The sequence below is a fragment of the Tupaia chinensis genome, unplaced genomic scaffold, assembly GCF_000334495.1.
Source record: "Tupaia chinensis unplaced genomic scaffold, TupChi_1.0 Scaffold000147_1, whole genome shotgun sequence".
Classification (NCBI taxonomy): Eukaryota; Metazoa; Chordata; class Mammalia; order Scandentia; family Tupaiidae; genus Tupaia; species Tupaia belangeri.
This window is the reverse complement of record NW_006159617.1, coordinates 260,757-276,304: the sequence shown is the minus strand read 5'-3', so window position 1 is coordinate 276,304 and position 15,548 is coordinate 260,757. Positions and strand designations below refer to the sequence as shown.

The 15,548-nt window shown below is 38.1% G+C and overlaps 1 protein-coding gene across 1 annotated transcript in view; it reads right to left on the bottom strand.

Moving 5' to 3' along the window:
- The window catches only part of GKAP1 (G kinase anchoring protein 1), a gene marked incomplete in the record, with an annotated part of 88,406 nt that overhangs the window by 43,333 nt on the left and 29,525 nt on the right, over positions 1 to 15,548 (bottom strand). The window contains 3 exon segments of the mRNA XM_014586617.2: positions 4,762 to 4,784; positions 8,132 to 8,255; positions 14,247 to 14,324. Coding sequence (XP_014442103.1) covers positions 4,762 to 4,784; positions 8,132 to 8,255; positions 14,247 to 14,324 — 225 coding nt within the window.

Here is a 15,548-nt window from a genome sequence, read left to right as displayed (position 1 = left end):
AATGTAAATTAAGGTACAAAAAAAAGTTTCAGAAAAAAAATCCATTCGATGACTGCAATTAAGATATATAGCCTCAGCTAGATGATACTTTATAGGATGCCTAAAGTTAGACTTGTGTTCATGGAAATGTATATATCAGCTGTGTTTGCTACAAAAATATTTAGATTAATTAAGATCTTTAGTAATTCAATAAAAAATGGGGGGTAAACAGTATAGAAAGTAAACAGAGATACCAGAGACAGTGTGGGAAGAGAGTGGGAGATGGTAGAGGGTAAGAGATAGGGAATCAAGGATGCGGGGCGGGGGGAGCAAAACATACAGCAAACAAGAAATGGAAAATTATTTGTTGACAATAACATGTATGTTGCTGTGCTTGATTGGGACAATTTCAAGAAATGGAAAATTATTTGTTGACAATAACATGTATGTTGCTGTGCTTGATTGAGACAATATACAGTGTACTCTGGATGGAAAATCTCATTTTGTATGCTATAATGATGTACAGTGAATGAACGTAAACAAATAAATGTTTTAAAAAAGACTTATTTTTGGATTCTCTGAAAAAAATTTCTACATCTCTCTCTTTTTTTTAAAGAGAGATTTTTTTTAAGAGTTTTTTTTTCGCTATAGGGTGCGTGCACTCGCCAGACAGACAGAGAGAGAGAGACAGAAAGCAAAAAATCACCCCCCGGGGGGATGGTCATGCCGCAATCCCTTCTCCTCCATTCTCCTCTCGGGATCTTGGGCACGCATGCACACACACCTGGCGTGAGTTCTAAGCCACCGGGTCCGGGACGCGAACCGCGGTCGACTACATGGGAGTCCAGCGGCATAGCCATTACGCTAATGCTGGTTCCCATGAGAGATTTTTGCTATAGGGTGTATGTACTCTCTGGAGAGACAAAGAGAGACAGAGACATAAAGTGAGATATCAGCCCCCAGTGAGGATGATCATACAGCAATCCCTTCTCATCCACTCTCCTCTTAGGATCCTGGGCATACACGCACAAGCACCCGGCATGAGTCTCAAGCTGCTGGGTCTGGGACTCAAACCGTGGTCAACTATGTAGGAGTCCAGCAACATAACCATTATGCCATCTGCTGGTCCCAAAAGGTCTACATTTCCAGAGCAGTGGCACAGTGATTGTAACATTTAAATATTTAAGTCTCAAAATGTGAGTAATACCTCAAAAAGAAATGAAACATAATTTTCACATGTTTTTAACAAGTGTCAAAATATAATATGAATTATATATTCTTTTGTCCAATTTCTTAAAATAGTTATGTCAGAAATTAATTATAATTACATTTACAAATGCAGAACTTGTCTTAATCATTAGAATTCTTCAAAATGAATTTTATTACATATGAAATTATTTAATAATATTGGGTCATCAGGAAAGTCAAGACATATTTTTGCATAGAAAAATGTCATGACTTTCCTGATGACCTAACAGAAGACGAAACAGCTCTAAAATTATAATGAAAGATAAAATATATGATTCTACATAGATGCTTGTTGAAATTCAACTAATCTTGAGTATACTAAATATATAAGATCCTGTCAGTTTGCATTTTTTGTTCTTTCAAATCAAGAATGAAGAAAAAGTAACATGGAATGTTTACAGAATTATTTTTCCCTCTAACAGTTATTGGTAGTTGTTTTAGGAGTATGGTGAACAATTTGTACCTGCTTTCTCATTTGCATAAAACTGTCCCCAAATAAGTGGATAAAAAAAAATTGAAATCAGTCCAAAAGCATGTTTCCACTTTCAAATATTCAGTCCATATATGTAATCATTTAAATTATACTCTACAGCAACAGTGTTTTGTAAGTATCTTAAAAAGATTTTCAATCATCTGTTTTGCCTAATTAAGGACTAATTTTTTTTTAAAGTTTTTGCTATGGGGAAAATGCACTTGCAGGAGAGAAAGAGAGAGAGGGAAAGTGAGAAATCAACCCCCAGTGGGGACAGCCATGCTGCAGTCCCTTTTTAACATTTTTGGCAAGCACGCACATGTACCCAGAGTGATTTTCAAGCTGCCAGGTCCAGGATTAGAACCATAGTTGATGGGACTAGCAGTTAGCGTAATGGCTATTTGTCGCTGGAATCCCATGTAGTCAACCGCGGTTTGAGTCCCGGACTTGGTGGCTTAAACTCATGCCGGGCGCGCGTGTGTGTGTGCCCAAGATCCCGAGAGGCGAATGGAGGAGAAGGGATTGCAGTGTGGCCATCCCCCCTGGGGGGTGATTTCTCGTTTTCTGTCTCTCTGTCTCTCTGGTGAGCACGCCCTAAAACAAAACCCTTTCAAAAAAAAAAAAAAAGAACCATAGTTGTCAATGTGGGAATCCAGTGCCTTAAGTACCATACTACCTGCTGGTCCCAGGACTAAATTATTAATACAGTTAGAGAGTTATTTAGATGTGTTTTCTTTTCTTTCTTTGGAGAGATTTTTGCAATAGGGCACATGTGTTCATTGGAGAGAGAGAAACAGAAAGCAAGAAATCACCCCTGAGGGGGGAAGGCTACACCAGCAATCCTTTCTCCTCCATTCTCCTCTTGGGATCTTGAGTGTACACACATGCACACATGCCCAGCATGAGTTTTAAGTCACTGGGTCTAATACTCAAACTGCAGTCAACTACATGGGAGTCCAGCGACATAACTATTACTCCATCTGCTGGTCCCTAAATGTGATTTTCTTCAAAGATAGATTTTGGGGCTGGCAGGGGCATGGTAGTTAAAGGTGCTAGACTCCCACACTGCAAACTGCAATTCAAGTTCCAGACCTGGTGGTTTGTTTTCTCATTTTCCCATGTTTTGTCTGTCTCTCTCTGGTCAAATTAAAAAATAATAACAACAAATAAAATTAAATAAATAATTCTAAAAAATACATATTTCATTTTTCTGACTGGCAAACAGATGCCTAAAACCAAAAAATATCAGAACTATTAAGTATATCTTCTTTTTATTTTTTTTTAAGAGAGATTTTTACCATGGTGCATGCACTTGCCAGAGAGACAGAGAGAGAGAGAAAATGAGAAATCACTCCCCCCCCAGGATGTCCATGCCATAATCCCTTCTCTTCCATTCTCCTCTTGTAATTTTGGACATGCACACACATGTGCCCATCATGAGTTTTAAGTCGGTGGATCCAGGACTCAAACTGCAGTCAACTACGTGGGAATCCAGTGATGTAACCATTACGTTATCTGCTGGTCCCCACTAACTATGTATGTATGTATATGTGTGTGTATGTGTGTGTGTCTGTGTGTATGTAAATTTTTTTAAAAGAGATTTTTGCTATAGGGCATGTACACTCGCCGGAGATGCAGAGAGAGACAGAGCATGAGAAATTATCCCTCAGAGGGGATGGCCACACCACAATCTCTTCTCCCCTATTCTCCTCTTGGGATTTTGGGCACGTATGCATACGCATCCAGTGTGTTTTAAGCTGCCAGGTCCAGGACTTGAACCATAGTTGACTACTACATGAGAGTCCAGTGACATAACCATTACGCCATCTGCTGGTCCCCATTAAGGATATATTCTAAATTGAAATCAAGGGATGTATGACCATTAAAAAATTAATCAATGGTGGGGTTGGCAGGTGGCGTGGTGGTTAAAGGTGCTGGACTCCCACATGGCTGACCGTGCTTCAAGACCCAGACCTGGTGGCTTGTTTTCTCACTTTCCCTCTCTTTTTCTCTATGTCTCTCTTAAACTGGAAAATAATAATAATAAAAATAAATAAAGTTAAATAAAATAATTTTTTTTCTTTTTTTTTGGAGAGGATTTTGCTATAGGGCACGTGCACTCGCCAGACAGACAGAGACAGAGAGACAGAAAGCGAGAAATCATCCCCCAGGGGGGATGGCCACACTACAATCCCTTCTCCTCCATTCTCCTCTCAGGATCTTGGGCACGCACGCACACGTGCCCAGCATGAGTTTAAACCATTGGGTCCAGGACTCGAACTGTGGTCGACTACATGAGAGTCCAGCAACATAGCCATTACGCTAACTGCTGGTCCCAATAAAATAATTCTTTAAAAAAATTAATCAATGGAATTGCTGACAAGAATACATACATAATAGGAGAAAAATTAAACTCTGAAATTACTCCCATAAGAAATTAAAATAATCATAATACTTTATTAATATTTGTCTTAATGTTAGATAGAGAGTATTTTATAATTCTATCAGGTTTGTAGAGGCTAGACCTTATAGTCTTTGAAAAAAATAAGTAAAACAAAACAAAAAACATAACACCAGGAAGGTATGTAGGCTGTACGACATTCTGATAGTGAATGGAAAGAGAATAATATAATTAGGTTACTCTTACCCATGTGTGTATCTACAGAATCAATGCTCACCTCACAATTTCCATAATTCCCAAATACCTTGAGACATGGTCTTAGAACAAGTTTTTAATCAAGATTAAAATGCAGACTTGGAGATTAAACCACTTTTTCCTGAAACTTTAAAACTGGCACACATATGGTAACCTTCTGACTAATATACATACACGCACATCTAGGAAAAGTAAAATAGAACTACACTTCATGCAAATAACCCTTTTTTTCCTACTATAATGTATTTTATATCTTTGTAATTATGGAAACATTGGATTCATCCAGACAAACCTATGGGTTGTCCATTAAAAGACTATGTCCCATAAAAAACTGATAAACATTAAAGTATCATCCTTAAAATTACCAGTGTTTTCTACAGTACAAGATGGTTACAATAAGACTTACCTCAGTCTTTTTACTAATATGATCTGTAAACAAATAAAAAAAAAAGGTGAAATTTCGCTGAAGGGATTTAACATATAAAATGTTTTAATGCTAAAAAAGTAACTAAAATAATTTTATAGAAGTCATTTAAGAGTTTTCTAAGACTTGCAATTGATTTATTTTTCTTTATTTAAGATTTTAAAATTCAAAATATAGGAGGCCATATGGTCGCGCCAAGGCAAAATGAGGCACCTCTCCAGGCAATCCCATACGGGCTGGAGAGGTCCTGAGCATGCCAGGAGAGTGCTGTCCATGATCCAGAGTGGCTGAAGGCTGGACAATGAGACCCCACTGGGGATGCTCTCTATCTTTCTCTTTCACTCGTGGAATACATTCTTTTAAAAATTCAGATTATTACTAATTTGCTCAGTTTGGTGATCAGGTCTTAAATCCCAGTAAATGCTACCCATACCGAGGAATTATTGAATTTTAAACCTGGGCCCATCCACAGTCATGCAGGCAACAGGGGTGCAGCCATGGGATGCTGGGGTGCATGTGGAAAGGCTCCAGGTTTATGTCCTGGGTCTACTTTAATACGCTGGCGCACCTGTGATCCTGTCTGGCTACAAGGCGGCAGGAAGGACTGCAGCATAAAGACCCTGCTGAGGGTGCCTCTCTCTCTCTTTGGAAGTAAGCTTTTAAAAAATATGTGAGTTCTATATAATTTAGATTTTTAGTGTCACACAGTTTATTTTGTAAGGGAGAGCAAGGTAGTGGGACAAAATATGTCCAAAATCAAATCACTGGTTACTGTAACTGCCTTTGTAGAATGAAAGAAAAAGCAAAATAGTATTTTATGTTCTTTAAAACTATTAACTCTTTATTTTAAATATACACATCATAGTCATTTGATAAAAATATGAAAAAATGCTAAAAATTGATCTCTGTAGAATAAATACAAATAAAAACCTAAATGAATATATCTTGATGAAACAAATCATTGACTTAGTAATAAGACAGCATTTCTGGAAAAGAATTAGAATAAAATGAGGAAAAAAAGACAACAGAATCTACAGATACCATCTAGAATCTAAAATATAAAAAGAAAGTATAAGGAGTCTTTAAAAAGTGCATGAAAATGTGTATTATAAAAAAAACTATATGTTGATTTCATATAGCCACCAATCATTCTAACTGGTATAGACACAGTGGATATTCAATAAAATCCTCTGTGATGATAGTCATGTTCTATCTTGGCTGATACAGAAGGTCACTAGTCGCATACGGCTACTGAGCACTTCAAACGCGCTAAGGCGACTAAAGAACTACATTTTAATTTTTATTCATATATTTAAGTTGCCACATATGAATAGTGGCTATTGCACTGTACAATACAGGTTTAAGGGTGTCTATTATTTCTTTTTTTAAAAAAATCTTTTATTATCATCATAATCTTATAGGGTTTTTATTATTTCTTACACTAAAAATAATGTGCTTTGTGGTCTACCTTCAGAAGTTTAGAGGATGATACAATTCCCTCTGTCTTCTATATTCAATAAAAAATACAAATGTCTATTAATAAGTCTTACTCTAAAATTTGTATTTTATTTCTAAGATGCAATTCCAGCTCATTTGAAGAGGCTAAGATGTAAAGATACTATTCCTGGCACAGTGTAAGGCAAACTACTTTATGTAAAAGGACAATAGCATGTTTCAAAATGACTCAAAAACTACAAATATCAATTTTTATTCTTAGTACGTTTTAGCTATGGGAAAAACTCAGAAATGCAAAAGGATAAATTCTTTCTCCCTCTTTATTTTTAGTTTATTTCTCCCATGAGCAAGAGAGAAAAGAGAGAACCCCTACAGGGTCTTGATACCACAACCCACTCCTACCTCCAGTGAGACCTGGATCATGCACACGTGTGTGCCTGGTGCAGTCAGGGATGTTTCTGGCCACAAACCCAGAACAGCCCCCTGTGGATGAGCCTCACAGAGCAGCACATTTTACCACTGTACGACTGTGTAGCCACCCAAAAGACAAATGCTTACTCAAATTTTATGGGGTTTTAACGACTGGTTGTAAATTATTTTAACCCAAATGATTTTAGTTTATTTCTGAACAAGTTGCTATGGTTCAAATGTGTTTGTCTCTCCAAAACTCTAGTTGAAATTTAACTGCCATTGTAACAGTAGAGTAGCTCCCCCTTATCCCTGGGAGATATATTCTAAGATCCCCAATGGATGCTAGAAACAGAATATAGTACCAAACTCCATACATACTGTATTTTTTCCTATATGCACGTACTTATGATAAAGTTTATTTTATAAATTAGGAACATTGAGATAATAATAACTAATAAATAGAATTGTAACAATACACTGTAATGAAAGTTATACAGATGTGGTCTCTCTCTCCCTCTCAGGAATATCTTCTTATACTGTACTCATCCTTCTTTTTCTTGTGATCTGTCAATATGAAAACCAAAATGGCTACTAAAAGACTAATGATCAGGTAGCTATGGATATACCAAAGGGATGATTCACACCCTGGGTGGGATGGAGCAGGATGCCTCCTGATTTCAGCATGCTATGTAAAACAGTGCAATTTAAAACTTATGAGTTGGGGACTGGCAGGTGGTGTAGTGCTTAAAGGTGCTGGACTCCCACATGGCTGACTGTGGTTTGAGTCCTGGACCTGGTGGCTTGCTTTCCCACTTTCTTTCTCTCTCTCGCTCTCTCTCTGATCAAACTGGAAAATAACAATAGTAATAATAATAATAATAATAAAGTTAAATTTAAAAATAATTATTCAAAAAAAAACTTACGAGTTGTTTATTTCTAGACCTTTTCATTTAATATTTTAAGACTGTGGTCCACTGGTGGTGACTAAAACCAATGAAAGCAAACTGTGACTAGGAGACACGACTTAACATAGTAGTAGTACAGTACAGTAGACACTAAATTAAGTAGTTTCCCCTACTAAGTAACAGGGACCTTTACGATGATTAGGCCATGAGGGCTTCACCCTTATAGGTGGGATTGATGCTGTTACAAAAGGACGGATTTGACTCTCTCTTGCTCTCTCACCTCCTGCCATGTGGTGATGTGGCAAAGGAAGAAGGCCCTACCAGATGCTGGCACTGTGATATCGAACTTCTCAGTCTCCAGAAGTGACCCAATACACTTCTGTTCACTACAAATTGCTCAATTTCAAGTATTGCTCTAGCAGTGCAAAATAGACTTATTAGAAGGTTTACAGTTTTTATATTCTAGGCATCACTTTAACAACAGGATTTTTACTTGTTTTGAAAAATTAGAAAGGCACAACTTAAATATAAGAAGGCTCATAACAGTTCTTCTAACATAAAAAATATTGTACGTATCTTACCTTCAGATTGAAAATCTTTTAGTGATACTGTGACAGGTTTGTCTCTTCCCTGATGATTCTTTCTTTTATCTTTTTTATTCACAACTTTTGACTGAGTTGAAGCATTTTCAGCATTTTCATACTCCTAAAAAAAAAAAGGGTCAATAATAATTAGGTTCTATTTACAAACTGCAAAATCAACTCACCAATAAGTGCTTTTTAAAATTTCCTTTTTCGGGACCAACAGTTAATGTAATGGCTATGTTGCTGGACTCCCATGTAGTTGACTGCGGTTCAAGTCCCAGACCCGGCGGCTTAAACTCACGCTGGGCGCGTGTGTGTGCGTACCCAAGATCCCGAGAGGAGAATGAAGGAGAAGGGATTGCGGCATGGCCATCCTCCCTGGGGGGGTGATTTCTTGCTTTCTGTCTGTCTCTCTCTGTCTTTCTGGCGAGCACACACGCCCTATAGCAACAACAACAACAAAAAAAAACCTCTCCAAAAAAAAAAAAAATTTCCTTTTTCAAAAGTAAAAGGCAAATAAAAAAATCAAAATCTTGTGCTAGCCAAACTGTATAAAAGGATATCTATTTACTTATATATTCAATATCTTGCACCTTAAAAGTTAAAATAAAAACAAAACTTATGCCTTGGACTATACTTCCTCCTCACTGCCACCTTCTTCTCCATCCTTCTAGGATTAAATTTAAGACAATAATCTACAGTCAATTTCCTTTCTCACATCATTGAATCTAGCTTCTGTTCTGACATTAAAATTAAGGTCAACCTCCTCTTAACTGCTAAATCTAGAAGACATTATTTTTTCAAGCATCTCTTGGTTTCTTCAATACATTTCTGATTACTAAGTCCTCTTCACTGGCTTCTTTTCCCAACCCTCTTAAAGATGTAGCTGCTGTCCACTATTGTCCCCTTTTTTTTGTTTTAGTTTTTTGCCATAGGGTGAAGGCACTAGCAGGAGAGAAACAGAGAGATAGAGGGGGAAGTGAGAAACCACCTCCCAGGGAAGATGGACGCACAGCAATCCCCTCTCCTCTGTGCTCCTCTCATGATTTTGGGCATGCACACATGAGCCCTGATTGTTTTTAAAGCCTCTAGGTCTGGGACAGAATAAATAAATGGCCACCATCAGTGACATGGGAGTCTAGGTCTTAACCACCACACCATCTGCTGGCCCCACCACTGTCTCATTTTTAACCTATTCTTCTTATGCTTTATTTAAATCTATTTTTCTTCACTATCAAAGTATGAAGTTCTACTATACATTAATGATTTCTGTATGTAAAGGCAGCTCAACTGTCATGTTCAATCAGCATCTCCACAGTACATGTGTCCTCTTCCATCCCACCGCCCTGCCTTTCACACTCTGCCCTGTTAAAGACTCTTCTCTAAGTACCTTGCTACTCCATTACCATCTACACAACTGAGCTAGAAATTTCAGGTTCTCCTTGGCTACTCTTCCTACACACTTCATATTCAAATTAGCTAGTTGGCCTTATTGAGTTAATCTCTTTAAGATCTCTTAAATCTATTCTCTTTTCTTCACACCTTCTGTCATTTCCCTATCTTCTTTTGCTGGGACATTCCAATAGTCTCTAAATTTAGCCCCTCAATTCATCTTCTGCACTGCTACAGTCTGAGTTTCTAAAATGAAAGCCCAATATCAATCTAAAGGTTAAAAATATGCAAAATCTTTCTGCCAACAGATGTATAAAACTCAACCTTCTTAGCATAGAACATGAGGTTCTTTATATCCTAACCTCCTTTGCATCCTGTCCTTCTGCCCATCTCTTCAGAATTCTAGATCCCTAAATTAGTTTATCTAATATGCAATATTCTTTAATACACATGCATATTTGTTGCTCCTTCCTTGAGAATGATTACTTTCTTCTTGTCTACCTTGTGGACTTCTAATATATCTAGTAAGACTCTTCTATGGACCAGCATGTGGCATAGTGGTTACATCGCTGGACTCCCACATGGCTGACCACGGTTTGAGTCCTGGACTCAGTGACTTGAAAATCATGTCAGGTGTGTGTGTGTGCATGTCCAAGATCCTAGGAGGATGGAAGAGAAGGGATTGCGGCATGGCCATCCCCCAGGGGGTGATTTCTCACTTTCTCTCTCAGTGTCTGTCTCCCTCTCTCTCTGGCAAAAACCCTAAAGAAAAAACGTCTAAAAAAATAAATAAAAAGACTCTTTTTTAAAAATCCTTTTCTAAAATTCATCCCCACCAAAGTTACTGAAAAGTCTTGTTTTCCTCAACTCATGTTGCTCTGAAAACATGTTTCTCTATAATTACATGTATGTCTCCCTACACTAAACAGAAGGGTTGGGACCTGTCCTCACCTTTGTGTTGTGTGTCTTACACACTTCAGCTATTCAATAAATCTTTAGTGATAGAACTAAATATAAACATAAATATATGGGAACCAGTAGTTGGCATAATGGCTATGTCGCTGAACTCCCATGTAGTCGAAGGGGGTGATTTCTCACTTTCTCTCTCAGTGTCTGTCTCCCTCTCTCTCTGGCAAAAACCCTAAAGAAAAAACGTCTAAAAAAATAAATAAAAAGACTCTTTTTTAAAAATCCTTTTCTAAAATTCATCCCCACCAAAGTTACTGAAAAGTCTTGTTTTCCTCAACTCATGTTGCTCTGAAAACATGTTTCTCTATAATTACATGTATGTCTCCCTACACTAAACAGAAGGGTTGGGACCTGTCCTCACCTTTGTGTTGTGTGTCTTACACACTTCAGCTATTCAATAAATCTTTAGTGATAGAACTAAATATAAACATAAATATATGGGAACCAGTAGTTGGCATAATGGCTATGTCGCTGAACTCCCATGTAGTCGACCACAGTTTGAGTCCCGGACCCAGTGGCTTAAACTCACGCCTGGTGTGTGTAACTGCGTGCTGCAGATCCCGAGAGGAGAATGGAGGAGAAGGGACTGCAGTGTGGCCATCCCCCTGGGGGGTGATTTCTTGCTTTCTGTCTCTCTGTCTCTCTGGCGAGCGCATGTACCCTATAGCAAAAACCTCTCTCAAAAAAAAAAAAAATACACCACAAATATGAGTGACAGAACAAAATCAGAAACATCATCCCAAACTTTAATTATCTACTATAAAAATCCTTTGACTAAAATAATCACATTTTATTGGGATATTCACTTAAAATTCAATTGTCTACATCAATGTAATAGTCACATCAAACTAAGCAATGTATCTAAAAGGAGTTCCTCCATTATCTTAGAATCTTTATAGCCTGGTAAAACTAATGTTTTTGGGTAATAAGCCTAAGATTGTCCCAAGAAAACCAGTTGAAAGCATACTTTATCAACATCATTTACTCTGCTCCTCCTCTAAGAACATCTTTAGAACCAAAACATATTATCTAACAACAAGAAAAAAATTGTCTTAATATTCTATTCGATAAACTTTATCTAATTGAGCAAGACAGGAGAATCTCTCCAGTGTAATCTAAAAGTCTATTTTTCTCACTTTTAAGAAAGTGAGAAAATTTGCCAGAGGGATGGGCCAGCTGGTGGCATGGGGGTTAATGTGGCTATATTCCACAGGGCCAACTACATGGTTCAAATCCTGGACCCAGCGGGTTGAAAAACATATTGGGTGCATGTGTGTGCATGACCAAAATCCCAACAGGAGGATGGAGAAGGGATGTCAGTGTGGCCATCCTCTTGGGGGGGGGGGGTGGATTTCTTAACCCCCTCATCCCTTGGGCAAGTACATATGCCCTATAACAAACTTAAAAAGAAAAAAAAGTTAAATAGGGACCAGCAGTTAGCATAATGGCTATGTTGCTGGACTCCCACGTAGTCAACCGTGGTTCAAGTCCCGAACCCGGTGGCTTAAACTCACGCCAGGCACATGTGCGTGCATGCCCAAGATCCCGAGAGGAGAATGGAGGAGAACGGATTGCAGCATGGCCATCCCCCCTGGGGGGTGATTTCTCGCTTTCTGTCTCTCTGTCTGTCTCTGTCTGTCTGGCGAGCACACGTGCCCTATAGCAAAAATCTCTCCAAAAAAAAATAATAATAAAGTTAAATAAATAGCCAGAGGGCACATGTACTGACAAGACAGAGAAGACAGAAAGAGAGAACAAGTACCCCCTGATGGGGTGAGTCATGCCACAATCCCTTCACTTCGATCTTTTTTTTTTTTAAGAGAGATTTTTGCTATAGGGTATGTACACTTGCCAGAGAGACAGAGAGACAGCAAGCAAGAAATCACCCCCCCCCCCCCCGGGGAATGGCCACATCACAATCCTTTCTCCTCCATTCTCCTCTTGGGATCTTGGGCACACACACAAATGTGCCCAGTATAAGTTTTAAGCTGCCAGGTCCAGGACTCAAACCAAGGTCGACTACATGGGAGACCAGTGAAGTAACCATTATGTCATTTGTTGGTCCCCAATCTTTCTATCCTGTTGGGATCTGAGGCACTCATACACACGTACCTACTTGGCATGTTTCCTAAGCCACCGGGGCTGGTATTTGAACTGCTGTTGGCCATATGAGATCTGGTTCCCTTAACTGCTAGGCTACAGGGCTGGTTCCAAAGTCCATTTAAATGATTAAATCACAGTGAAGCTAATTGCATTAATTTTTTTTTGAGAGGTTTTTGCTACAGGGTGCGTGCACTCGCCAGAAAGACGGAGAGAGACAGAAATCAAGAAATCACCCCCCAGGGGGGATGGCCATGCCACAATCCCTTCTCTTCCATTCTCCTCGGGATCTTGGGAACGCACGCACACACGCCCAGCGTGATTTTAAGCCACCAGGTCTGAGACTCAAACTGCGGTCAGCTACATGGGAGTTCAGCGATACAGCCATTACGCTAACTGCTGGTCTCATTGCATTCATTTTTGTAATTGCCTGCTTTGTGTCTAAATAGACATGTAACCATTATAGCCATTTCTGATTTGGGGAGAAGAATAGGGATACAGGAAATGAAATTAACATATAATATGTACAAAGTCCACTTTACTGGCAACTTTTATCCTTTTCCTTGAAACTATAAGTAAGTACTAAAATCATCTGCTATACATTTTACAACTCTCTTTATTTCATCTTGGAAAAAGGTACTTACGTGCAATGATATGACCAAAAACCTTACACATGACCAGAGACCACGTGTAAGTATGATCAATTACTGAGTTGAATAAATTTTATAAACCAAAATAATACCTATAAATATTAAGGACTAAAACATTAAGTGATATAAAGATAATCGATGCTCAAACAATTTAAATATAGACACTGGAAACCAACACTACTTTTTACTTAAATGTTACAACAACCATAAATAGTAGAATGCATTTTATCACCTTGTATTGAACAGCCTAATATTGAAATATGACAAATGTCACGTTTACAAGGCCAAAATACGAGAAACAACCTCCCATTTACTATCATTAACTATAGGATCTCTCTGGCAGAGGGTCTGTTAATGGATGTCCCTATACTGCAATACCTATATTTACTTAAATTTTAAAAATCTACTTATTTTCTATGTTCAATTAAAATTAAAATAATCATGCACTGCGAATTTAACTCCCTCTCTCCTGTTCATTTTGGGTGGAGGAACTCCCTAACTAATGTTAACTCTTTAACATTTCAAATCATCAGACAAAGCTTAGTCCCTATGTTTCTGTATCTTTTAAAATTTGATAAGGAATCCTATTGTGAAAATCTCTTGATAATACTTTGTTATAATGATATATTTTTAGGACAAACTTTTTTCTTTTGTTTTGTTTTAGAGCGTGTGCACTTGCCAGCAAGAAAGAGAAAATAGAGAGGGAAAGTGAGAAATCATCCCCCGAGAAGGGTGGACCTGCAATAATCCCTTCGGCTCCACTCTCCTCTTGGGATTTCAGGCATGCACACACACACACGTGCCTGGTGTGTTTTTCAAGCTGCGGGGTTTGAGACTCAAACCACTCAAGTAGCCATGTGGAATCCAGGGTTTTAATCACCATGTCACTGGCTGGCCCAGGACAAACTTGCAAGAACTTCTATGTAAAATTCAGTAAGGTTGGTCCTAACCTTTGACCACTTACATTTCTAAAGTAACTAAATCAATAAACATATAAATACCTTTTTGTGCTCTTCATATTCTAATTTACTTAGCAACAATGCCTTCTCAAGATCTGCTTCAAACATTTCAGATGTCAACTAAATTTAAAAAAAAAAGTTTCATTATAAATAGCTCACAGTATTTTATCACATTAGCAAAATAACCATGACACATGGCAATATATACAGGTCAAGCAAACAAATATACATTAAAAAGCAATAGGGGTCCTCTAAAATTATCTAACCAAGTCAAACTAAAGAACTTTGTATTTTATAGAAGACACCATAGCATGAACTTTCTATTTTGAGATTTCTATTTCCCCCTTTGTTGTTCATTTTCCCTTGTATATGACATGTTACTTTTTATAATTTTTTTTTAACTAATACACTGATAATACAATGGATGTAAAAGATGGTATCCAGTCAGGATATCAATATTATATTATTATAATACTGATCATTACTCAAAAATATAATATGAAAAAATAACCAATAAACATTATTAAGCAATAATCATTTTCTGAATTTTACAAATCTATAGCACGAGGCAGCTCTGCAGTCTGGTGTTTAAGGCTGCAGGATTCTGTGTTACTGACCACACAGTTTGAGTCCCGGAACCTTGAGAAACATGCTGGATGCATGTGGGTATGTGCTCAAAACCTCGAAAGGAGGGAAATGGAGGAAAAGGGATTTGCAGCATGACCGTTCTCCACGTGTGATGCTTTCCCTCTCCTCTCCTTGGTGAGCACACACACCATTTAACACACACGCACATATAACACACACAACATACATAAACATACAATCTAGTTTAAAAAAACTTGAAATGAGGTGACCAAATGTCCTGGTACATGTCAGATAATTATTATAATGCATCCTTTTACTCTCAAAATAAACTATTTGCTTGCCTTAGCTTTAAATCATTTACTATAATGTCTTTAAAAAAAAAAAAAACTGCACAGGGTGCACGTACTCACGAGAGAGAGAGAGAGAAAGGGAAAATGAGAAAGCATCCCCGTCCCCTCCAGTGGGGCCCTTGCTGTACCCCTGCCAAGTCCCTTGCTGCAGTCCCTTTTCCTCCATTCTCCTCTCTGGACTTTGGGCACACATGCACACATGCCTGGCATGTTTTTCAAGTTTCTGGGTCTAGGACTCAAACCATGCAGTCAGCCACGTAGGATTTAGACACCTTAACCAGCACATCATTAGCTGGCCCTAAAATGACTAATTTGCAATCTATATTATATCCATTGGTTCCTCTTTCTCACAAGTCAATCTCAACTTAAGTTCTTACAATCTAGCTTTTCTACCACCCTCCAGTTA